We start from the raw sequence: 27314 nt of genomic DNA, 5'->3' as shown, positions 1-27314 counted from the left end.
TCTCTTAGTGCTACCATGCCCTGTGATTAAAGTCAGCAGAAAATTACAGCAACCCAATTCTGGTATGAATACTAATGGCCCAGACTCTTCAAGAATGAAGGTCTGAGTCACCTCACCAGGCAAAGAACCACGATCAGCTGAGGTGCTTCCTGAGGGCAAGGGAAATACAGAATGGGTGGTAGAAGACGGTAGTTCTGAATATCAGCTATGACCACATAACCAGTTGCAGAAACGAGAACTGTGATTGTTGTATTTCTTCACTGTATATATGCATCAAATATTTTTGTTTCCTTCTGTTATGTACTGTGAAATGTAAATAAGGTTAATGCATTTCATCTGTGCGTGTGTTAGTGTATCATGTTAGGCACAAATATGACTTTATAATTTTCCTTATTTAGAAATTATATATGGTTAAGAAGATGTGTGTAAGTGCCAAGTTGACAAGGGGTGGACTGTCATATTTCACTAGACCACAATTCTGTGTGGTTTAAGCAATTGCAATGTGTGTAGTTCCAATGATGGGATAAGATGTATATGTTTTGAGCAGCCAATCCATTGAAAGGGAGTTTCCCTAAGGGTGTGGCCTGCTTCCAGTATATTTATGGACATCCTGGGAAAAGAGACATTCTTCTGTGGATCAGAATTCTTTGTGCTGCCTGCAACTGTCTGTGACCAAACAATCCACCATTTGGCCTGGAGATGTTGAATTTGTCATTTGTTGGAGTCAACAGCCTGTATACTGCCTGCCAACCTTGAGCTTGTCAGCCCCTGCACCTGTGTGAGTCCGGAAAATCCTCCAGCTTGAGATCTGATCCAAGAACTCTGGACTTGCCAGCTTCTATAAGTGTGTGAGCCATTTTCCTAAGATAAATTTCTCTTTCTCTCTCCCCCTCTATAAGCTTTAGTGGTTTTACTTCTCTAGAGAACCCAGTCTAACACAGCTACCAAAAAAATAAAGTAGTTGGGAATAAATCTGAAAAGAGACACAAAAGACTTGTAGTAAGAAAACTAAAAAACACTACTTCAAGAACCATAAGAGATCTACATAAATGGAAGAACATACCATGCTCATGGATAGGAATATTGAACACTGTGAAAATGTCAGTACCACACAAAGCAATCTATACAGTCAATGCAATCCCAATGCAGATCCCATCAACATTCTTTAAGGATTTGGAAAAAACAATCACTAATTTTATACAGAAAGAAAAGAGATTTCAGATAAGCAAAGCACTGTTGAAGAAGAAGAAAAAAGTAGGAGGTTTCACATTCCTGGATCTCAAAACCTACTATACAGCCACAGTAGTCAAAACTGCCTGGTACAGGTACAATGACAGACACATAGAACAGTGGAACAGAATTGAGAACCCAGAAATAGATCTATCGACCTATAGTCAGCTGATCTTTGACAAAGGGTTGAAATCCATTAAATGGGGAAGAGACAGTCTCTTTAACAAATGATACTAGAAAACTGCATATCCATCTGCAGTAAAATGAAACAAGATCGGTACCTCCCACCATATACAAAAACTAACTCCAGGTGGATTAAATACTTAAATGTGAAACCTAAAACTATAAAGTTCCTCAAGGAAAAACTAGGGGAAAATTCAGGGGCCCGAACTTGTGGTATAAATAGATTGTCAAGTATAACCCAAATTGCACAAACAGCAGAAGATAAACTAGATTGGGACCTTCTAAAATTAAATTTTTATGTGCTTCAAAAGATTTCTCCAAAAGAGTAAAAAGAGAACCTGGCTGTTGTTGTTGTTGTTGTTGTTGTTGTTGTTGTTAGGTGCCATCAAGTCAGTTCCGACTCATAGCAACCATACGTACAAAAGCACAAAACACTGCCCAGTCCTGTGCCATCCTCACAATCCCTGCTGTACCTGAGCCCATCACTGCAACCACTCTGTCAACACATCTTGCTGAGGGCCTTCCTCCTTCTTGCTGATCCTCCTCTCTAACAAGCAGGTTATTCTTTTCCAGAGAATGGTCCCTTCTGACAACATGACCAAAGTAGGTGAGGCAAAGTCTGGCCATTCTCTCTTCCAAGAAGCATTCCAGCTGCACTTCTTCCAGGACAGATTTGTTTGTTCTTTTGGCAGTCCATGGTACTTTCAGTATTCATCACCAACACCACAACTCAAAAGCATCAACTCTTCTTTAGTCTTCCTTGTTCACTATCCAGCTCTCACATGCATAGGAGGCAACTGAAAAGACCATGGCTTGGGTTAAGCACACCTTAGTCTTCAGGGAGACATCATCTTTGCTCTTCAGCACTTTAAAGAGGTCTTTTGTAGCAGATATGCCCAAAGCAATATGTTGTCTGATGTACTGACTATTACGTCCATTGGTGTTGATCGTGAAACCAAATAATAGGAAATCTTTAACAATTTCAATCTTTTCTCCACTTATTGTTATGCTGGTTACTGCTCCAGTTGTGAGCATTTTCGTTTTCTTCATGTTGAGATGTAATCCATACTGCAGACTGAAGTCTTTAATCTTCATTAATAAATGCTTCAAATCATCCTCTCTTTCAGCAAGCAAAGTTGCGTCTCCTGCGTATCACAGGTTGTTAATGAGCCTTCCTCCAATCCTGATGACATGTTCCTTTTCATGTAGGCCAGCTTCTTGAATTATTTGTTCAGCATACAGACTGAACAAGTATGAGGAAAGGATACAACCATTGGCCATTAAAAAAAAAAAAAAAAAAAATCACTGCCGTCAACTCATAGCAACCCCTCCCTGGGTTTCTGTGGCAGTATCACTACTGAAGTAGATTACCCAACCTTCCTTCCAAAGAGTGGCTGGTGGGCCATTTGAGAGATGCAAATCAAAACAGTGAAACACGATCTTGCCCCAACACTAACAGTAAAGTTCAAGAAGACAGAAAATAACAAATGCTCGTGAAGATGTGTAGAGATTAGGACTCATATACTGCTGGTGGGACCGTAAAATGATACAGCTCTGGAAGCAGTATGATGAGTCCTTAAAAAGCTGGAATTAGAAGTACCATTTGACCCAGCAATCCCATTACTAGGTATATATTCTAAAGAAGTGTGAACCAGGACAAGAACACATATATACAAACCCATGTTCATCACAGTACTATTTACAATAGCAAAAAGACAGAATCAACCTAGGTGCCCATCAACATAAGAATGGATAACCAAACTATAGTACACAATGGAATACTATGCAACAATAAAGACTAACGTCGAATCTACAAAACACCATATAAAGTGGATGAACTTGAAGGACGTTATGCTGAGTGAAATAAGTCAATCACAGAAGGACAAATGTTGTATTAGTTCATTATTGCAAAAAGTCAAGGAAAGATTTATATATGGAAGGGAACTTTCTTTGTTGATTACCAGTGGTGGGAGGGGAGGGAAGAGTGTAACAATAAATCTACACGAGACATGCTATAATCCACAAGATACTCTATAATCAAACTGTTCAAAGACACTAACAAAAACAGATTCTTGAAAGCAAGAAAAGGGCTGCAACTCATCAAGTACAAAGGATGCTAAATTAAAAGGCAAATACTTATCAGAAACCATGGCAGCCAGGAAGCAGTGGGATGATATTATAAAAGTGCTGAGAGAAACAAAACAAAAAGTCACCCAAGAATTCAACATCCAGCAAAACTATCCTTCAAAAATGAAAAAAGCTAAGATACTGCCAGATAAACAAAAGATGTGGAAGTTTGCTACCAGTATACCTGCCCTATAAGAAATGCTTAAAAGAAATCCTTCAGGTTAAAATGAAAAGGTGTAAAATAGGAAACACACACAAAAAAAATAAAGAGGACTGGTGAAGCTAACTACAGAGGTAAATATATGTAATTTTATTTGTAATTCCTCTTTCTTTCCTATGATTTAAAAAACAAATGGAGACAGTGATTACAAATATAGTTTATGGGAACACAATGTATAAAGATGTTAATTTGTGACAACAACAACAAAAAGAGGAGAAAGAAAGCTATATAGGAGCAGAGATTTTATATACCATTGAAGCTACGAAGAGCTCTGGAAGCACAGCGGTTAAGCTCTTGGCAGCTAACAGAAAGGTCAGCAGTCAGAATTCACCAATTATTCCATGGGAGGAGATGTGGCAGTCTACTTCCTTAAAGATTATAGCCTTGGAAAATCCTATGGGGTAGTTCTACTCTGCCCTATAAGGTCACTATCTCATGGGATTGATTCAACAGCACTGAGTTATTGAAGCTAATGTGGTATTATTTAAAACAGATCATTATAAGGTTAGGAAGTTAACTGAAACACACAAGGCAACCAGTAAGAAAATAACTAAAAAAAAATACACAGAAAGGAATCAAAATGGTATATTAGCAAAAATTAAAAAGAAATTAAAGAGGCAACAGTGGAGGAAATAAAAACAAAAACGCTACAATACAAACAGAAAGCACATAACAAATGAGCATATGTCCTTCCTCTGAGCAATTAACTTTCATTGTGAATGGATTAAAACCTCTCATTAAAAAGCAGAAATTGGAAGAATGAAGTAAAAACATGATTCATCTCTACTGTCATTGAATCAATCTCATGAGATCTACCCCATAGGGTTTTCCAAGGCTATAATATTTACGAAAGTAGACTGACATGTCTTCTCCCAGAGAATAATTTGAGAGTCCTAACTGCCGACCCTTCTGTTAGCTGCCAAGAGCTTAATCACTGTGCTACCATACCAGAGCTCCTCTTAGCTTCAATGGTCTACACAAGACCTACTTTAGATACAAAGGTACAAATACGATGAAAGTTAAAAGATGGAAAAGATATTACAGGGAACTTTTAACAGAAAGAGAGCTGGGGTGGCTATACTAGTATTAGACAAAATAGAATTTAAGCCAAAATAATGTTACAAGAGACAAAGAAGGATATTACATATTAGTGAAAGTGCCAATACAGCAAGATAGAACAATTATAAACATATATTTATCTAACAACACAGCCCTAAAATACATGAATTCAAGGAAGCAATAGACAGTTTTACAATATTAGTTGGAGTCCTTAATATATCAGTTTCAATAATGGACAGAACATCTAGACATAAGATCAAGAAGGAAACAGAGGACTTGTACACACTATAAACTAATTAGACCTAACAAACATATACAGAATCCTCCATCCAAAAACAACCAAATCAAAAAACTTACTGTTGTCGAGTCAGTTTGACTCAGAGTGACCCCTCCTTGGGTTTCTGAGGCGGTATCTCTACAGAAGTAGACTGTCCAATCTTCCTTCTGAGGAGTGGCTTGGTGAGTTTGAACCACCAGCCTTCTGGTTAGCAGTCAAATACCTTAGGCACTATGCTACCAGAGCTCCCAAAGAACATACATTTTTCTTAAATGCCCATAAACATTCCACAGGACAGGTAATATTTGATGCCTCAAAATAATTCTCAGTAAATTTAAATACACTGAAAACATTCAATGTACCTTCAGTGACCACAATAGAATGAAATCAGAAGTCTGTAACAGAATGTAAATTGAAAATTCACAAATCTGTGGAAATTCAACAACATGCTTTTAAACAACCAATGGATCAAAGAAGAAATCACAAGGGAAAAGTAGAAAATACTACAAGATGAACAAAAACAAAAAGACAACATACGAAAATGTATGGATTGTGGCTGAAGATGCACTTAGCAGGCAATTTATTGCTGAAATGCTTATATTAAAAAAGAAAAGAAAAATCTCAAATCAATAACTAACTTTACACTTTAAGGAAGTGTCTACAAAGAAGAGTAAATCAAACCCCAAGTAAGCTGAAAGAAGAAAATACTAAAAATTAGAGATTTCTGAAATAGAGAATAGAAAAACAATAGAGATAATTAACAAAATCAAAGTTGTTTGTTTGAAAAGATCAACAAAATTGGCAAATTTCTAAATAGACTGACTAAAGGGGGGGGGGGGGAGACAAACCAGAAAAGACTCGATTTTCTAAAACCAGAATGAAAATAGGGACATTACTACTCACCTTACAGAAATAGCAGATAGTAAGAGAATACAATGAACATTATACATGTCTGAGTTCTCTAATGCTGCTGTAACAGAAATAGCACAAGTGGATGGCTTTAACAAGGAGGAATTCATTCTCTCATAGTTTAGGAGGCTTGAAGTCCAAATTGAGAGTGCTGGCTCTAGGAGCTGGGTGAAGGGCCTCTGACTTGGGCTTCAGCTCTGCCTCTTATTCTATGCCCACCGAACCTAGAGGCATCTCTTATCTCAGGCAGCTGCTGATTACTGAGGCTGATGAACCCAAAGTCAGCAGGTAAAATGGTACAGTTCCAAGATCAGCAGGCAACAAAGCAGGCCACTAGTTCAAGTCCAGGAACAATCCCAAGATCATCAGGCAACATGGCAGGCCACTGAGATGAAGACTCTGCCAAATGCAGGATCCAGATGTGTCAAAAAGCTAGGGACTGTCCTCAAAGCTTCCCCATATATACTAGAAGCAGGCAACACCCCAAAAGCAACTAATTAGGAGCTCACAACAGATTTCACCATGGAACTGATTCCAATCTCATCATGGGGAACAAATGAATCCAGCTGCCAAGCACTCAAAAAACCAAAGCCCAGCCAAGTTAACACACAACCTTAACTACCATAATACATTGACAAATTCAGTAATTTGTAAGAAGTGGAAAATTTTTAGAAACACAAACTATTAAAACTGACTAAAATAGAAACAGAAAATCTGTGCAAACTATAAAAGGTAAGGAAACTGAATCCATAACGATAAACCTTCCAGCAAAGTAAGTCCTGGACCAGACAGCTTCACTCATAATTTTACCAAACAGCTCTACGAAGAAACCCTTCTAAAATACAAGAGAGAAAGGAACACCTCTCAAGTCATTCCATGAGGACATTACCCTGATACCAAAGCCAAAGAAAGGACAAGAAAATTATATACCAAAACTACATACCTTATAAATACAGATGCAATATCCTCAATAAAACACTAGCAAACCAAACCTAATAGCATATTAAAAGAATTACACGCCATGCAAGTGAGGTTTCTTTCAGAAATGCAAGGGTGGGTTCAACATAGGAAAATCAATTAATGTACATCACATTAATTAAAAGAATGGGAAAAAAAAAAAAAAAAAACCCATGCTCTCTCAGTTTATGCAGGAAAAACATTTGATAAAATAATTCAGTTATAAAAAGGAATAAAGCACCCTTTCATAATAAACATACTTAAAACATATGAGCAAAGGAAGTAAAGAGTAATTTTTCCCAAGAAGACATACAAATGGCCAAAACGCACATGAAAAGATGATCAACATCATTAGTCATTATTGTTGTTGTTCTGTGCCATCAAATATATGTCGACTCACAGCCACCCTGTAGGACACGGCAGAACTGCCCACAGGATTTTCTGGGCTGCATCTTTACAGGAGCAGATTATCAGATCTTTCTCCAGAGCAGCTACTAACGGGTTCAAATCATCAACTTTTTGGTTAGCAGCCTAGTGCTTAACCACTGAGCCACCAGGACTCCTTTTATTAGTCATTAGGGAAATGCTAATTATAACCACAATGAAAAATTTTTGTTTGGGGTGCACTAAGTATAGGAGCTCTGGTAGCATAGTGGCTAAAGCACTTGACTGCTAACCAGAAGGCTGGCGGTTCAAACCCACCAGCCACTCCTCGGAAGGAAGGTTGGGCAATCCTACTTCCGTAGTGATACTGCCTCGGAAACCCAAGGAGGGGTCGCTATGAGTCGGGGCCAACTCGACGGCACATAACAACACAACAACAAGTATATGTTAATGGTGAGTAATCTGGAGAAGTATAGAGAGAATGGTTGTACAACTTGAAGAATGTAATCAATGTCACTGACTTATACACGTAGAAATTATTCGGGGAAAAAAAATAAACCACAATGAAATACTACTTTACACTAGGATGACTTTAATTTTTTTTTAAAAAAGGAAATAACAAGTATTGGGAAGGATGTGGACAAGCTGGAACCCTCATCCATTGCTGGCAGGAATATAAAAATGTGTTTGTAGTTCCTCAAATAAAAATGGTTTGTAGTTCCTCAAAAAGTTAAACACAGAATTAACCATGTGACACAGAACTTACACTCCTACGTATGTACTTAAAAAGAACTGAAAATAGGTACTCAAATACTTGCACACGAATGTTCACAGCAGAACTATCACAACAGCCAAAAGATGGAAACTCAAATGTCTATCAATAGATTAATGAACAAACAAAAAGGGATACAGACAAACAAGAGTATTATTCAGTTGTAAAAATGAATGAAGTACTGATATATGCTATAAAACACAGATCAACCTTGAAAACATTAGGTTAAATGAAAGAAATCAGACACAAAAGGTCACATATTACGTGATTCCATTTATATGAAATATCCATAATAGACAGATCAGAGTCAGAAAGCAGACTCATGGTTACCAAGAGCTGGGGGAAAGGGGAAATGAGCAGTGCTGCATAATAGGTACAGGGTTTGGGGTGATGAAAATGTTTTTAGAACTTGATATAGGTGGTAATTATACATTTGAACATACTGATAAATACACAAAAGGTCACATATTACGTGATTCCATTTATATGAAATATCCATAATAGACAGATCAGAGTCAGAAAGCAGACTCGTGGTTACCAAGAGCTGGGGGAAAGGGGAAATGAGCAGTGCTGCATAACAGGTACAGGGTTTGGGGTGATGAAAATGTTTTTACAACTTGATATAGGTGGTAATTACACAACATTTGAACATACTAATAAATATCACTGAATTTCATACTTCATAATAGTTATTTTATATTACGTGAGTTTCACCTCAATAAAAACAGAATACGATTATAGATTTTTTTACTAACCCGATGAATAATTCCAGCAGAATGCAGGTGCTTGATTCCACACAGCATCTGATAGAGAAGGTAGGACATTCTTTCATGATCTAGTTCCATCTGAATCACTTGGCAAAGATTTGCATCCATGAGCTCCATAACTATGTAACTTCATGGGTGAAAAAAAGATGACAGATAAAATATGCAGCAACAATCTAAGAATAATGTACTAACAATAAAAATTTAATTACCACACTTACACATCTTGAAATTCTTCTAGGGATTTCTGTGGTGTGAACACATTCAAAAGGCCAATTATCTGTGGTAAAAACAGAGAAAAATTAGAAACCACTTTATAATACTTTCATTTGGGAACTGCAAATACAGGGGTTAAAAAATTCCAACACTGGTTTAAAATCTTCCAATTTCATTTTTGAAACTCATGTAATCTCTTATTTTCATAGTTAAAACTTTATCAACAGAAACTTTACATAACCCATTCCATTTATGAAAATACTCAATTACTACAGATCACACTCAGATGCTAACTGAAAAGTTGGAGGTTCAAGTTCACCCAGAGGCATGATGAAAGGAAAGCCTGATGATCTACTTTTGAAAAATCACAACCACTGGAAATCCTATAGAGTACAGTTCTACTCTGATACACAGGCAGCCACCAACAGTCAGAGTCAATTTCAATGGCAATTATTATTTTTTTAAATTTATGAAAGCCTCTACATTAATTGTCAACAAATCTTAAAAATTTTCCACTAGTTCTTTATTCCACTCAATATCTCTTTCTCTCTCTAATTTCAGCCCTTTCCCTGTTTCTTTCATAATACTGCACAGTTTCAGTTTTCTATATTCCTAGTCTCTCCTACTGATTGGCCTATGGGAAGAATGCTTGCCCCACTGCTTTGTCTTCAACACTACTCTATCTGTACTTTTCCCCCAAATGGTGTATCTTTCTCTCCAAACATCTCTATGTGGCTAATCCCAAAACATGTCTTAAAAGCCTGTGCTTACTGTCAACCACTTGTAAGGCGATCTATGTTGGAGATCCTGGATAGAGTGGGAGAACAATGTGAAACTAAACTCAAAATCATAAAAAAAAAGTGACCAGGTTTGCTGGTCTGATAAAAGCCTGGTGAACCCCCTGAGACTATGGCTCCTAGCTGTCCTTTGGGTCTGGAATTGAACCCACTCCTGTGGCTTCCAGCCAAACAAAAGACAGGCATATGAGCTTAACGTTTACATTAGGCAGATACACTCCTTGGAGAGATCAATCATGGGAGAATAAAAGGGCTGTGTATGCACAGGGAGACAGCTCAGGGAGCAGGAATGCATAGGAGGGAAGAGCACAAGGAAGAGGCAATTATGAGGAGGAAGTGGAAAAGAGCTGGTGCACTGTAGGAAATCGCAGTCAATGTCATGACCCAAAGTATATGTGAACTGCTATATGCAAAATGAATTTGTTCTGTAAACTTTCACCCAAATAAAAATTTAAAAAAAAGCTTGTGCTTAGCATGAGTCTCAAATACATATTGCCACTTTACATGAACGTCTCACAAACTTAAAATTGAACTGAATCAAAGATTCAATTCAATTCAGTTCAACTGAACTGAATCCCACTGAAACCCTTTATTTTTCTACTGTGCCCTCTCCATTACAGTAAGAGAACCAGAGTGATTTTCAACTTTTTTAATTATTTACACTGAAATACTACAAGAATACTGGCCATTCTATTGTCAGTCTCAACTTCAATCTGTTCTTTCTATTCTGTATGCTACTTATACAGAATTTCCTATATTCTATATATGCTACTTATATAGAATTCTAATTTCTCATCTATACTGTTCATGTTATAATTACCTCTAGAACTAAGTTCCCTGAGAATGCTTTTCTGCAAATCCAGCTACTACTTTACTGCCTGTAATATGGTAAAAGAAAAGAGCTGATCTTATCACTCACCTGAAAAACTTCAAGCCAACAAATTTGAAAACTCTCTAACAGTACATTTAAGGCCTTCCATAATAGCAACTCATTGAATCTCCTGCAAAGCTTTCTGTTAAATTTTACAGTTTGGCCATACTAAGTTAATATCAATAATGTATTTTTTAAACTACTCAACACCTTTAAACATTCTATTCCCTAAGTGTGTCGTTTACCTACTGAATTTAGTTATTTTCAAGATAGATCTCTTTTGTAGAATCTGACAACCTCTAAACCCTTGAAAGAGCTGAATATTCTCTCCACTCTGTCTCCACAGTACTTATGTTATTATGGAATTCAATACACTGTAGTATAGTCTCATTTTCACAACAGCCTTGTCCCCACTAGGATGCTTTTTAGAAAAAAATAGTTCTTACTCACTTTTATAGCCCTACTTACAAAGCATGATCTCTGACATATTTTTGGATGGGAATATCTTTGTAGACATAAGCTGTAAGAGGGCAGAGTCTATGCTATTCATCTAAACATAAAGCTTTGCTTATAAAAGTTATTCAAATATTTGTTCAGTGAATAAATTAAGAAAAATAACACTCAGACCAAAAAGGATAAAACAAATTTGTTTAAGATAGGGGAAATGATATTCAGAAAAGGACAATAAATATTGTATGAGACTACTACTATAAAGTTAAGGAACGATTTATACATAGAAAGAATCATTCTTTGAAGTCTGCCAAAGGTGAAAGGGGAAGGGAAGGTAAATCACTGACTAGAAGGTAAACTGTATTAACTTGGGTGAAGGGAAAGGCAATATACAGTAAGGGGGAGGTTAGTACAAAATGATCAAGTAGAGGGCAGGGAGGATGCTAAAGGGACAAGGAGGCACCATCTTGTGACCTCCTCTACACAAGAGCAAAAGAGAATCACCATCAGCAGCCCAAGGCCTGCTCTTATGAGGCCAGACATGCCGCCACCCTCCAGCGCTCTTACAAACCTTGATGCCTACTGTCCCTCCCACAGCACCAACCACCTCTCTGCTAGGTTTGATAATTCACTGCAGTGGCCACACAGAACTGACAGATTATGGGATTATTAGGGAAGCAAGAGGATACATGTCAAGATCAGGAACATGCTCAGTGTCTTTCAGCCGGCCGGCTCTCTCAGTAGCATGTCTCTGTCTCAGCAATGTCTCTCTCTTGCATCTCTCTCTCAGCAGCGTGTCTCACTCAGCCAGTAGTCAGACAGAGATTCTTTCCTCTGCCTGTAGGAGGGTTCATTTTAAGCCTGGCAAAGTGGCAAAACTAACCAATCCTAACATCAGAATTCTTCACACCTGAGAGAAAGTGAACTTCCCAGAAAATTATCTTGTACTACTCGCAACAGAAATACCCCAGGTGGGTAACTTTAACAAGCAGCTACTCAGCTGCTTATGGCAAAGTGAAAGTTACAAAGACTATGGCTAGAAAAGCCATACCATGTAATTTACTATACCACAGAGGAGCACAAGAATTAAAGGCAACAAACGTGAATACTATTACATACACAACCCTGCAATAACAGTAATAACAATAATTTACAAGTGGATACACAGACGGATATTCAAGCTAAACAGGGGTGGAAAGACAAATGGGACTACACCAATGAATATATACAAATAGGTTTGACAGAAGATATTTGTGCCTATGTATTTATATATGCTGTAAATATAACCATGAAAGTAGTAGAGCATACAGGGGACAAAGTTATGAAAATGTCTCAGTCATAACTGAAACCTCGAAAGAATGAGTTGCTGGGCATGAGTCTGTGTGTAAACTTTTTCTTAACTTTTTAAAGTAGTGGTCTCATATAATATTTATTTTCCTTTTGTGAATATCACTTTCCCTATCTTAAACAAATTTGTTTTATCATTTCTGGTCTATTATTTTTCTGAATTTATTTGCTTAACAAATAAGCTCTATGGTTAGACGAATAACAGTCTCAGGGGACACTAAGGTGAACTGGCATAACACAGTCCACAAAGACAATGTTCTACATTTCACTCTGGTGAGTAGTGACTAGGGTCTTAAAAGCTTATGAGCAGCCACCTAAGATGCAACTATTAATCTTTCTTCATCTGGAGCAAAGAAGAATGAAGAAAATCACAGATGCATGGAAACAATTAATCCAAAGAACTAATGGACCACACAAACCCTCCATGACCCTGAGACCAGAAGAACCATATGGCACCCAGCTACTTACCACTGCTGACTGCTCTGAAATGGATCACAGTAAGAGGTTCCAGATAACAGTGGGGGAAAAATGTGGAAAACTCAAACTGACTGAAAAAAAGACCCAGCTTACTGGTCAGATGACGACTGGTGGAACATCTGAGATTATAATGTTTAGACATCCTTCAAGCTGGGAACTAAAGTCAACCCCCATGGCTCAACTTTCAGCCAAATTACAGACAGCCCTATAAGGTAACAGTAATATCAAGAGGGTATGCACCCATTAGAATAACAAACCATATGAGTTCAAGAGGGTAGCATTTGCTCAGGGATACCTTAAGGAAGATGAAGAGGATGGGGACAAAAGGAAGGAGTGGGTGCAGGGAGGAAGCAAGAAGAATGCTGTTGCATTTGTGGTGACTGTAGTGATTGTCACAAAAAAAAGTGTATGGATTGTTGAATTGAAAAACAATATGCTTGTTAACTTTCACCCAAATCACAACAAAATAAATAAACAAACAAAAGAGATAGGGGAAATGATATTAAGAGAGCATCTAGCTACTGTAAATGAAGTCTCCGAACCAAGTAAACTGCACAGTTGAAGACTTGGAAAAGTAGTAAAACTATTCTCATTAACATCTATGAAATCCTAGAGTCAACAAGAGGTGTTAAAGATGAAAGGCATACTGAGATAGAAAGTAAATTAGTGATTATTTAGGATTGAGGGATATGGAGATGATACCTAAAGGAAACGGGGTTTCTTTTTGAGGTAATGAAAATATTCTAGAATTGACTGTGATTACGATTGTACCTATCTGTGAACATACTAAAGACCAATGAATTATACACTTTAAATGGGTGAATTTTATAGCATGTAAAATTACATGTTTTAAAAAAACTGTTACTAGAAAGAGATTAAAGGCAGTCAGTTGTCTCATTTTACACAAAAGGAAAAAAAAATCTATCAATTATAGATTGAATAGCCAAGCAAAAGTCAAAAAGTGATTAAATGGGTGGTATACTACTACTTTGAAAGAAGTACTAATTATCAGGAGCAGGTAAAATTTGTTTATTTATTTCCTTGTGTTTAAAAAAGAAAGAAAAATAGCAGTAGATCAAAGAAATGCAGTAATATCCAGTATATGAAAATTTCAAGATTTCAGAAAGACCTTTTGAAAAGGTCTCTAGTAACGACACCCAAGTGAATAAAATGAAGAACTGGGAAGAGCTGGGTAACTTTCATAGTTAGACATATATAATTTTTTGAAGTATACCCAAAAGTTGTTAATGAACTACTCTGGCTATTACGAAGGCACCCTGAGGAAAACTGGGAAGTTAAGTCAAGGCGTGAAAAATGAGAACAAGAAAAAAATCCTAATAGTCCAGAACAGAAAACAAATTTCACATGTGAAACGTAATAGGGAGAAAAAGAAAGTACATGTTGGAGAAACAAAACTTGTCAAGTCAATTCTGACTCAGTGATAGGACAGAGTAGAATTATTCCATAGGGTTTCCAAGGCTGAAATCTTTACAGAAGCAGACTGCCACATTTTTCTGCTGCAAAGTGGCTGGTGGATCCAAACTGCCAACCTTTCAGTTAGTAGCCAAGTGCTTAAACACTGTGAAACCCAAACCCAACCAAACCAAACCAAACCCACTGCCACTGAGTTGATTCCAACTCAAGTGACCCTACAGGACAGAGTAGAATTATTCCATATGCTTTCCAAGGCTGTAAATCTTTATGGAAGCAGACTGCCTCATCTTTCTTCCACAGAGTGCCTGGTAGGTTTGAACCGCTGACTTTTTGGTTATAAACTGAGTGCTTTAACCACTATGCCACCAGAATTCGTTGACTGCACAAGTAGGGCTCCTTAAATAGAAAGTACTACCCTTAGTTTCCCAAAAGCAAAAGCAAAACAAAACAAAACACAAATCTCAAAAGCATCTTGGGAAAAACCAGAGGTGTTTGGACCAATGAAGAGAAGATACATACAAAACATGAAATTGTTTAAAAAGCAGGACATTTCAAAAACCACCATCAGGTAGTGGAAAAAATTCAGTTACCCTTCTTGGTTTTCCCACATTTAGTTTCATATTCATTCATCAAGCAAGTAAGTTTTGAGCACCTACTCTGTGCCAGCACCTTTCTAGGTACTAAGGGCACTGCCTGGATGCATCTGTCCCAACCCTATAAAAGGGCTAATCATGTAACACACGCTTCCACATTCCCCATTCCCCATTTAGTCCATGCTCTAACCCAGGCTCCAGAGGTTAGAGTCAATGTACTTCTCGTTCATGGAAAACTAAGCCAATGCTGCCACCATAATCACCAGGAAACCTGGTCCACAGGTCACAATGGGCTCTGTCTAGGGTCAGGAGGCCATCAGCAAAACCCTAAGGAACAAAATACCTATATCCAACCTGGAGTAAGAATGGTTGCTACAACTTCTTCCCTTAATACAGCTGTCACTGAGTAACTCTAACCTCCACTCTCCACCACAGGGTTTTCTGTCTCTAGGCCTACTTTATTTTACTCTGTACTTTCTGGGAGGCCCCTTTCCTTCTTTAATCTGACCTTTACTTCATCTTTAAGAGTTAGCCCAGGTCTATCCCTTCTTCAAAGCCTTTCCATTTTATTCAATGCTCACATCAATCTCCTGTCCCCAAGATCTTAGCATTTATTGTCTGTCTGCCATCATTTGGCAATTAAACTTCTGTTCTGTGACATCTGGTATGTGACTTTTTATGTACTTATTTTGTCTTCAAAAGAACAATGTAAGCTCCCAAATAAAGAATCTAAATTTGAACCTTCATCAATTTGTCCCCTACTAATTAACTCAATAGGAGCTCTGGTGGCATAGTGCCTAAGGCACTAGACTGTTAACCAGAAGGCTGGTGGTTCAAACCCACCAGCCACTCCTCAGAAGGAAGGTTGGGTAATCTACTTCTGTAGTGATACTGCCTTGGAAACCGAAGAAGGAGTCACTATGTGTCGGGTCCAACTGGACAGCAAACAACAATAACAATCAACTTAATGAGTCAGAACTTTTGATACATAGTTAGCTCGCAAAATGTGTTAAATTCAATCAGAATGTACTGAGCTCATTATATTCTATAAACTCCCTTGAACAAAATTTCTCCTGCCAGACACTCAGTTTAATACTTTATAAAACTATCTCTAGCATTCACTCTAGCATTATTTAGTTTATTTTCCCTCAGCTTGGAGAAATCATTAAAATAATTATATATTTATCAGTAAGCTTAATTTGGAGCTCTGGTAGCATAGTGCCCAAGGCACCTGACTGCTAACCAGAAGGCTGGTGGTTCAACGGAAAGGTTGGGCAATCTATTTCCATAGTGATACCGCCTCGGAAACTCAAGGAGGGGTTGCTATGAGTCGGGTCCAACTCGACGGCATATAACAACAAGAAGCTTAATTTAAGTGAGTTTTAAAAAATAGGACTAATTACTCTCAAAATGTGTAAAAGTTGCAAGTGGAAGCCTTTACAATCATATCAGAGGAATGTATATCTAATTCCATTTAAATATTTCCATGAAGTTTCTGCTTCACTGCTTTATAATCACTGGCTATCTTCAACATAAAGGAGCTCTGGTGGTCTAGTGGGTAAGGCATTTTTGGCTTCTAACCAGAAAGTCAGCATTTTAAACCCACCAGCTACTCCATGGGAGAAAGATGAGGCAATATACTTCCGCAAAGATTTACACCCTTGGAAGCCCAATGGGGGTCGCTATGAGTCAGAATCAATTCAATGGCAGTGGTTTTGTTTTGTTTTGTCTTGCTTTTGGATAGCTTCAACACAAAATGACAAGTGACTACTGCCATCAGTGAAAGGGATGAGGAGGGTAGGGAGAAATGATCTGAGTTTTATATCCAACATTATTAAATAATAATAAATAATTAAGAAAGTTGCAGTGTCAAGTTATAATGAGTATAATTTCTCCTCTGTGCTAAAGCTTCAGTTTTCTGAAATTTTAGCCTGATAGAAAACACAGCAGGAGATGAGATCAAGCTCAAATAATGTTCTGCTAAAGTACTTACCTCTTTAAAACTTCTTTTGCAAATTAAATGTCAGAAAATTGCTTACACAATCTAAATTTATGAAGCCATTTTCTTCTGATATAATTTAATAAAAGTCTTTGATACTCATGTAGTCATGAATAAATTCTGATTTCATCTATACTTAAGAAAACTAAAATGTTCACTTACATTTTTGTGATTAACACATTTCATAAGAACTAGCTCTCTGTAAGCCCGCTTAGCATGCGTTTGATTCTGAAATGGCCGGCTTAGCTTCTTGATTGCAACATTTCTTTCAAGAATGGCATCATAAGCTGCACTGTAATTAGAAATTTAAAAGCAACAAGCAAAAAATATTAAGCAAAAATCTGTAAAATTCCCAAAACACTCACGCAGATCCCTTACTTTCTCAAGATATAGGCAATGGATTAATTTCCTAGTCTGTGATACTTAACATGTTTCTTCTACATTAGAGCATTCTCCAATAATGTTTCCTAAAATGTTAATGGATGCAAAGGGACAAAGGACTAAGAAGACAGAGACCCCACTTGTTCACGGGGTATCCTCCAAGATTCACCTAGCACACACTATATGTACATATATTTTATATATGTACATATATTTTAATGAATATTCAGCATCACTAAATTGCTTAAAAATTAAATGAATCCATCATCCTGCACCTATACAAAGGATGACAGAATAAAGGACATGTGTGGTCATGAATTTTATTCAAAATATTTGCTGAATAAATACGCCATTTTCATCCTCTTTGTACATAACAAAATGAAGACAGAAAGAGAAAAGTGCACAGAGAGGTATCTATACTGAAAGACTATTTTACAATTTTAAAATTAAAGCCCTTAAAATCCTGTTCTGGAAGAATTTAAAAAATCAATGTTTTTAAATATGAACACAATACACCAGTATATCAGAAGCTTCTTCGTAACAGTTGATGAAACGCCTATAATTCTGGGTTATATAACATCATATTCATTTCTCTTCATAACTTCACCTACCCCATGACACTGAACAAATGGCACCATTTGACAGACCATACGACCATATGACAGATCGGAGAAACCAAAGCACAAATAAGATAAAGTGATTTAAAATGATAGATTATATGATTGAAAGAGACCTTAACAATCATTTGGATTCAATACTGCCTAATATAGGGCCAGAGGTAAAGTGTTTTGCACCAGGTTAGCCAGAAAGGTAAAAGCAAAGCTGAGACTAGAAGACTAACACATGTGTTTATGTTTTTCATACTGGATCACGTAACATATTATAAAAGACTACATATTCCTATTTATGTAGTATTTGGAAAGCTAGCACTAATTATTAAATTATTCTCTCATCTAACTGAAAACCTGAATCTGTTTTATAGCTGTCTCACCATATTAAATCAGTGTAAATATGTATGTATTAAGAAATACAAACTGTATACCCGGATACATCTGTGTATTCTATATTTTCCGTAACTGCTGCATACATACACCAAAATGTAAGTATTACAACCCTTACATAGAAAATGCCACATTTATAGATACGTTCTGCCCAAGTTTAAAACAAACAAATAAACATTAGGAGTCATGTAAAATAATTTAAAATTTTGACTGTCTTCAGATAAAGCAGATTTTATTTTCAAATTCATTCTGTTACTATTTTGATCTGTCAAATCAAAGTACTATTTCAAACTCTAAATGTTAAACCTTATCTGAATGGATTTCACTATTTGGTATCCAAGGAAATTAGATATCTAATTGTTGACGCCTAAATGTGCAAAACTCAGAATCCCCAATGCAGATACAATGAATCATTCTGTATATGGATGGGGACCCAAAAGTTAGTGATCGACACGGTGGCACTGAGGAATAGGAAAACAGAGAGAGGTACTTAGGAGGTACAGACAACAAAGAACACTTGTGCATGTACAGTACTGCTTTGTCAATGATGGCAAGCACTGATCTATGGATGGATAGATAGGTGGACAGGCTGAATGATCAGGGATGTCTAGGCAGGTGGCATTGTGTCCATGACCACGTATAGGTTTGGAAGATGATGTTTCTACACATGTATTTGTATGTGTAATAAGACTGTCCAGGTGTACAGTAGAGCTGACAAGGGACAAGGTTGTGGTGGCTTCTTGGCCACAGCCAGCTACCCAGAAAGAATGAGTAGTTGGATCTGTGGGCTTGGGACCATGGTCACAGGGGACATCAAGCTCAATTGGCATAACGTACTACACAAAATCAATGTTCAACATCCTACTTTGGTGAGTTGTGACTGGGGTCGTAAAAGTTTTCAAGTGGCCGTCTAGGTGCAAAGATAGGTCTCTCCTGATCCAGAGCAAAGAAGAACGAAGAAAACCAAAGATGCATGGAAACCATTAGTCCAAGGGGCTAGTAGACCATGTGATCCTCAGCCTATATGACCATGAAACCAGAACTAGATGGTGTCTGGCTACCACCATCAACCACTCAGAAAGGGATCAGTGCAGGAAATCCTAGATAGAGCGGGAGAACAATGTGGGACAAAACTCAAAATCATATTTAAAGAAAAACCAGATTTACTGGTCAGATAGAGCCTGGTGAGATTCCCCAAAACTGTGGACCCTAGTTACCTTACCCTTCAGGTCTGGAACTGAACTCACTCCTGTGGCTTCCAGCCAAACAAGGGACTGCATATAGGGTGAACATTTACATCAGGAGTGATAGATCATGGGAGAACAGAAGGGCAGTGTTTCCACAGGGAGATAGCTGGGGGTGGGGGGGGGCACGACAGTGCATGGGAGAGAAGGACACAGGGAAGAATTAACTACGGGGAAGAAGTGGGAAGAGAGTTGTTACATTGTGGGGAATTACAGTCACTGTTATGAAACTAAAATGTGTATGAAATGCTGTATGGAAAGTGAATTTGCTTTGCAAACTCTCATCCAAATCACAAAAAAAAATTTTAATTAAACTTTTATTGCTTAATATCTATTATATAGTATTTTTTAACAGAAATTATTACTTTAAGTGAAATTGTGAAGATATTTATTCCTTTGGACAGGAGGCAGTCAAAAGAGCCTTTCCAAAGTAACTTTTTTTTTTTTTTTTTTTAATTTTGGTCTTAGAATAGGTGAAGGTTCAGAAACATTCATGTATTTTTAAATACTTTTAAATATTTCATAAATAATAAAATCTTCACAACAATCCTGTAAATCAGGTGAGAAAACAAGCTTTTAAGTGTTTGTCAAGAGTCACAAAGCCAATAAATCACAGAACTAGAATCTGAAGCAAGAGCTTGTGATATTGACTATTTCACATTATTTCTTTAAATTAAATTTGTGGTCGTTCACTACCTTAAAATGATAATCAGACAATACCAGTTTATAAAATCATCTCAGTTTCCACCATTTTGAAATTATGAATTGCTTCAGTACAGAAAAGAGAATAAAATAAATTCCAATATTCTTCTTTTATACATATGTATGCAACCATACATATATTATTTTATATACTTTAAACTATATATATGTGGGCTTTGTACCTTTCTTATAAACTCAACATATCTCTGGATTATTCATATCAATATATATAAATCTAATTCATTGTAAATGTTCTGATAGTATTTCACTGACTAAATATATCAAAATTGTTGAGAGACTTGATATTGTTTCTAATTTTTTTTATTACAAATAGCAAAGAATAGGCCTATACATGTCTTTGTGTAAATATGCAAGAGTTTTTCTAGAAGCTTAGAAAATTACTAGGTTGTAAATGCTTATGATTTTTTAATAGATTCTGAAACAAATCTGGTTCAAGTAGAGGTAATAAAGATATATTCCCCCAAAGACTGGCTTAAAACACTAACGTACTTAGTGATCTAAAATCATTAGAAGAACTGTCCCAATGAGTGTTTTGCATTTCAGTTTACAAGGAGTTATGCTGATTTACAAAGACTGGGTCTTTTGTAGAAATCAGCTTGGAAATCAATTTTAAAGGTACAGGTGAGTTATAAAACAGTAGAGCAAAATGCTATTAGGTGACTTTATTCCACAGCATAAACCAAGATTTCTGAAATTCCAGAGATTCATTATAGTGTGAAACTGATGATTAAGTGAAGCTTCTTATTAAACAATTAGCTTTGGGAATAGATGTACACATGGAATTAAGCATGTCACTTAGTCCTTCCTGATTTAAGTACTTGTCTCTACATGGGTTCACGACCAAATATTTAATAACTGTTTACCTACAAATGATCATGTTAATTTATAGTTATGCTTTATGAATAAAAAAGACTAGTAATCCCTTAATAAAACAATCATGTTTTAATTTTTATTTTATTTATTTATTTTTTTGAGGAAAGCTAAATGTTTACCAAGGTATCTATATCATGAAAAGAAAAAAGGTAGCAGTTAATTTCTCTGACTACTTTTTGGTAGTAAAAACTTACCATACAATTCCTTGAGCTCCTGAGCCTATAGGTTTTAAATTCTGGTATCGTTTCAGGACTGTGAATGTAGAATCTCCAATCTCTACACTATAAAAATTGCTATCACGTTTGCTTCTGCTCATGATGGCAAGCAATTAATTTGATGGCTTCATCCAAAAATTCACTGAGGAGCTGCAAAGTGGAACAAAATTGTGAAGTCAATAAAATGAACTTGTTTAATCTTACATCTTAAAAAAAATAACTGTTCACTGACAGTAATTATAGATATAGCTAAGCTGTGTTAGAAGAGATGCTTCACTGAAAACAAAAATAGAAAGAAAAATACCATGGAGCCTAGTAAGCATGTGCCATACTTAAAGAAATGACTGGTTTTTTTTTTTTTAAAAAAAATAACAAAATAAAATAAACTTTTACTACAATAAACAGTTTCTCTAACATGGAAGTTACCAGTATTAATACAGGAAGAGAGTAACAAAAAGAAACAAATAATTATAATTAAACATGTTTTGAAAGTCACTTTCAGAGTTTAAAGTTTAAAACCAATGCTCTTTACATATATACATAGGTGTATGTGTGTGTGTGTGTATATATATATATATATATATACATATAAATATATAAATGTTTGAGGACTAAGATGCTCCTGACCTCCATGACATTTTTAATTGCCTCCTATGCATATGAAAGCCAGACAATGAATAATGAAGATCAAAGAAGAACTGATGCATTTGAATTATGGTGTTGGTGAAGAATACTGGATACATCATGGGCTGCCAGAAGAATGAACAAATCTGTCTTGGAAGAAGTACAGCCAGAATGTTCCTTAGAAGCAAAGATGGTGAGACTTTGCCTCAGGTACTTTTGGATATGTTATCAGGAGGAACCAACAACTGGAGAAGAATATCATGTTTGATAAAGCAGGGGGTCAACGAAAAAGAAGACCCTCAAGGAGATGGCCTGAGACAGTGGCTGCAACATGGTTCAAACACAGCAAGGACAGTGAGTCCAGTGCAGGATCAGGCAGCCCTTCATTCTGTTGTGTACTGGGGCTCTGCGAACCAGAACCAACTCAACAGTACATAACAACAACAACATTATATAGTAATGAAACATTAATTTTTGTGAATAACTGATAAACTTTCATTCAAACCAAATTAATATTCCCATTCTAAGTGTCCAACAACAAATTAACAAGCTAGGAAGTTGGTTGGCACACACTGCCTCTACTGAAAAATAAAGGGATCACAGTGCTTTCACTGAAACAGGCCTTTTATCCCCTCATCTCCCAAAACATCCTGGTATAATGCATATTTTGAGGATGTAACGGTCAAAAGAATGAGAAGCAGCGTAGGAACGAGATGATCTAGAAAAGAGATCATTTAGTATAAAGCTGGAAGCATTAAACAGTATTGCTCTAAACTGGGACATCAAAGCGACCAATGAAGTTCTGCCCAGAGTCCTTTACCATCTGCTGAATTTTAATTCAAGGAAGTTCTTTTCTACTCATTTAAATATTGTTATTTAAAAACTATTACTACCCATTCTTGTGGCTATTGTTGTTAGGTGTTGTTGAGTCGGTTCTGACTCATCATGACCCTACGTACAACAGTCCTGCGCTACCCTCACAACTCTTGCTATGACCTCATTGTTACAACCACTGTGTCGGTCCATCCTGTTGAGGGTCTTCCTCTTTTTTTGCTGACTCTCTTTAACAAGTATGATGTTCTTCTCCAGCGACTGGTCCTTCCCTGACATTATGTTCAAAGTACATGAGATGAATTATTGCCATTCTCACTTCTAAGGAGCATTCTGGCTGTCTCTCCAAAACAGATTTGTTCATTCTTCTGGCAGTCTATGATACATACAATATTTTCCATCAAAGCATCAATTCTTCTTTAGTCTCTTCTTTATTCATTGTCCAGCTTTTTGTATGCTTACGAAGCAAATGAAAATACTATGACTTGGGTCAGGTGCACCTAAGTCTTCAACATGACATCTTTGCTTTTTCCCCACTTTAAAGAGGTCTTCTGTGCCAGACTTGCCTAATGCAATACATCGTTAGATTTCTAGACTGTCTCTTCCATGAGCATTGACTGTGGATACAAGGAAAATGAAATTCTTACCAACTTCAGTATTTTCTCCATTTATCATGATGTTGTTTATTTGTCCAGTTGTGAGGATTTTTGTTTTCTTTATACTGAAGTGTAATCCAGATTGAAGTCTTTATACAGTCTTTGATATTCATCAGCAAGTGCTTCTAGTCATCTTCACTTTCAGCAAGTGAGGTTATATCATGTGCATATCACAGGTTGTTAGTAAGTCTTCCTCTAATCCTTATTCTGCATTCATCTTCATGTAGTCTTACTTCTCAGATTATTTGCTCAGCATAAAAACTGAGTAAGTATAGTGAAAGGATATAACCCTGACACACACCTTTACTGATCCTCACTAGCTGAAAATGCATGCAAGACTGTTCTAATTTTCTCCTTTCTTCCCCAATAAACTAGTTAAGTTAAAGAATTCCTGAGTTGTTTTTTTTTTTTTTTTTTTTTTTTATGGTGTGTGTGTACATGTGGGGAGCCCTGGTGGTATAGTGGTTAAAGCATTTGGTTACTAACCCTAAAGGGCAGCTGTCTGAGCCCATCAGCTCCTCCACACGAAGAGGTTGTCTACTTCTCTTAAGATATGTAACCTTAAAAACCTATAGTGCAGTTCTACTCTGCCCTATAGGGTCACCATGAGTCAGCAGGTTTGGTTTTTGGTTTGGTATGTGTGGTTGTAACGTGGCACAAATGTTAAAGTGCTTGACTACCAGCTGAAGGTTGATGGATTGATCCTTCGCAGAGGCACCTTGAGACACAGGCTTGGCAATCTAATCGTGAAAGGTCAGAGCCTTAAAAATCCTATGAAGCAGTTCTACTCTGCACATATGGGTTTGCCATGAGCCTGAATCAATCCTATGTCAACTAACCACAAGAACCAAAAAAAAAAAAAAACCACCTTACTGCCACTGAGTTGGATCCAACTCAGAGAGACCCCTCCTTGTGTTTCTGAGGCAGTATCTCTATGGAAGTAGACTGCCCAATCTCCCTTCTGAGGAGTGGCTAGTGGCTTTGAACTGCCAGCCTTCTGGTAGCAGTCAAATGCTTTAGGAACTATGCCACAAGAAGACAACATAAGAAGGAAAAAAAAAAAAAAAAATTAATGAAAAGACTTACAGTGCAAAGGATTAATTCAGCAAATATTTATTAAATGCCTACTATGCCCTGGGGCTCATGAACTACGACAAGAAGCTGAATCTATATCAAGTATGATAGAAACCACTAGAAGGTAGAGAGCAATGGAATGTGGTGATCAGATGATGTGGAGATTATTTTGTTGGAGAAAGGAGGAGCAAGAGTGGAAACAGTAAAACCAAAAAGACTACTGCATAAATCTAGATGAGATAAGGATTTTCAGGTCTGATACCCAAAACCAAAAAAACCAAACCCTACTGTTGAGTTCTTTTTATATTCTAGATCCATGATTTTTTGCAATCTACTTCCATAGTGATACCACCTTGGAAACCCAAGGAGGGGTCACTTGACAGCAGCACATTGCGTTTGCGCTGCATGTGATCTGCAACTACTTTCTCCCAATGTATAACTTACCTTTCCATGCCCTTAATAGTCTTTCACAGAGCAAAACTTTTAAATTTTGATGAACTCAAATTTATCAATTACTCCGTTTATGGAATTTTCCAGTAATGTATCAGACAGCATTTCACTGCTATTCATAAAGTATTCACTGGCCAATTCTTTCAGAAGTGGATGGCCTCTTCCTTCTTCTGAGTCTGTCTCAGTACAACAAACTGATAGACAAGTTCATCTCTCTTAGCTGTTCCAAACTGCTCTGTTCACTTCCTGGGCTCCCTCAGCCACTCCAAATCCACTATGCCACATCGCTTCCTTCCCAGCCTCCCTCAGCTGCTTCAAATCCACTGCATTTCCTCACATGTGAGAGATGGACAATGAATAAGGACAACCGAAGAAGAGGTGATGCTTTTGAGTTGTGATGTTGGTGAAGAAAGTACCATGGACTGCTAAAAGAACTAACAAATCTGTCCTGGAAGAAGGGCAGCCAGAATGCTCCTTGGAAGTGAGAATGGCCAGACTTCATCTGACCTACTTCGGTCATGTTGTCAGAAGGGAACATTCTCTGGAGAAGGATATCATGTTCGGTAAAGTGGAGGGTTAACAAAAAAGAGGAAGGCCCTCAATGACATGCATTGACACAGTGGCTGCAATGATGGGCTCAGGTAAAGCAAGGATCATGAGGCTGGCACAGGATGGGGCAGTGTTTCATTCTGTTGTACACAAAGTCGCTGTGAGTGGGAGACAACTCGATGGCACCTAACAAGAACAACAATAACCTTTATGGATTGTACTCTATCTAGGTCAAGAAAATTTTCTATGCTTTTTATAAACATTTTTATAGTTTTACATTTAGATTTAGACCCATTTCATATTAATTTTTGTATAAGGTGTGAGTTTAGGTCATGGTCTATATTTGGTGGGTTATGAATGTCTCTTTCAATACCAGTTGTAGTAAAGACTATCCTTTCTTCATTTATTTTGCACCTTTACAAAATTCAGCTGGATGCATTCGTGTGAGTTGCTATGTAAGTGGCACAGTTTTTATTCAACTCCTAAGCTGAAGGCTGGTGGTTCAAACCCATCCACCAGTACCACTGAAGAAGAGAAGAGGCCTGGCAAAATACCTTTCTATTAAGATTACAGCCAAGAGCAGTTCTACTCTAAAACACATGGGGTTACCTGCCACGAATCAGAATCAACTCAATAGCAACTGAAAACAACTTATCTAGACTTTTTATTCTATTTCACTAATCTATCAAATGGCCAATACTACACTATTTTGACTAACTAGCTACATGTTTTACTTAACATCAGGTAGCATGATTCCTCCAACTTTACTCTCATTATTCAAAATTACTTTCAGTTACTTAGTCTTTCCATATAAATTTTAGAATGAAATTTAGCTACAAAAAACACTGCTAGGATTTTGATAGGAATTGTTAAATTTCAGCAAACAAGGTGGTGTCATCTGCACATCACAGTGTGTTAATAAGAATTCCTTTAGTCCTGATGCTGCCTTCTTCTTCATATAGTCCAGCTTCTCAGATTATCTGCTCAGTATACAGAAAGGACACAACCCTAATGCACACCTTTCCTGATTTTGAACCATGTAACATCTCCTTATTTTGTTAGAATAATGGCCTCTTGGTCTAGATACAGTTTCCTCATGAGCACAATTAAATGTTCTGTAATTCCCATTCTTCTCAATGTAATCCATAATTTGTTAAAATTCACAGTTGAATGCCTTTGCATAGTCAATAAAACATAGGTAAGTATCTTTCTGGCAACCAATGCTTTTGTTCAAGATCCATCTGACATTTGCCTATGATATCCCTTGTTCCATGCCCTCTTCTAAATCCAGCTTTAATTTCTGGAAGTTCCCTGTCAATGTAATGCTGCAACCGTTTTTGAGTTATCTTTAGCAAAATTTTACTTGCATGTGACAGTAATGGTATTATTTGATAATTTCCACATTCTGTTGGATCACCTTTCTTTAGAATAGGCATGAATATGGACCACCTCCAATCAGCTGACCAGGTAGTTGTATTCCAAATTTCTTGGCATAAATTAGTGAGCACCTTCAGTGCTGCATCCATTTGTTGAAACATCTTAATAGGTATTCGATTTCTGGAGGCTTGTTTTTCACCAATTGCTTCAGTGCAGCTTGGACTTCTTCAGTACCTTTTTTTTTTTTTTT

At 37.0% G+C, this 27314-nt stretch overlaps 1 protein-coding gene across 1 annotated transcript in view; it reads right to left on the bottom strand.

Moving 5' to 3' along the window:
- The window catches only part of MAPK8 (mitogen-activated protein kinase 8), a 61847-nt gene extending 40243 nt beyond the window's left edge, over positions 1-21604 (bottom strand). The window contains exons 1-4 of the mRNA XM_042780663.1: positions 21483-21604; positions 17229-17358; positions 9104-9162; positions 8874-9012 (exon numbers count right to left, since the gene is read on the bottom strand). Coding sequence (XP_042636597.1) covers positions 8874-9012; positions 9104-9162; positions 17229-17358; positions 21483-21604 — 450 coding nt within the window. The remainder of the gene's footprint in view (positions 1-8873; positions 9013-9103; positions 9163-17228; positions 17359-21482) is intronic.
- Positions 21605-27314: the final 5710 nt, after the last annotated feature.

Source organism: Orycteropus afer, unplaced genomic scaffold, assembly GCF_000298275.1.
Source record: "Orycteropus afer afer isolate SDZICR_OR568_19922 unplaced genomic scaffold, OryAfe1.0 scaffold00052, whole genome shotgun sequence".
NCBI lineage: Eukaryota > Metazoa > Chordata > Mammalia > Tubulidentata > Orycteropodidae > Orycteropus > Orycteropus afer.
This window is presented reverse-complemented; position numbering and strand designations above follow the sequence as displayed.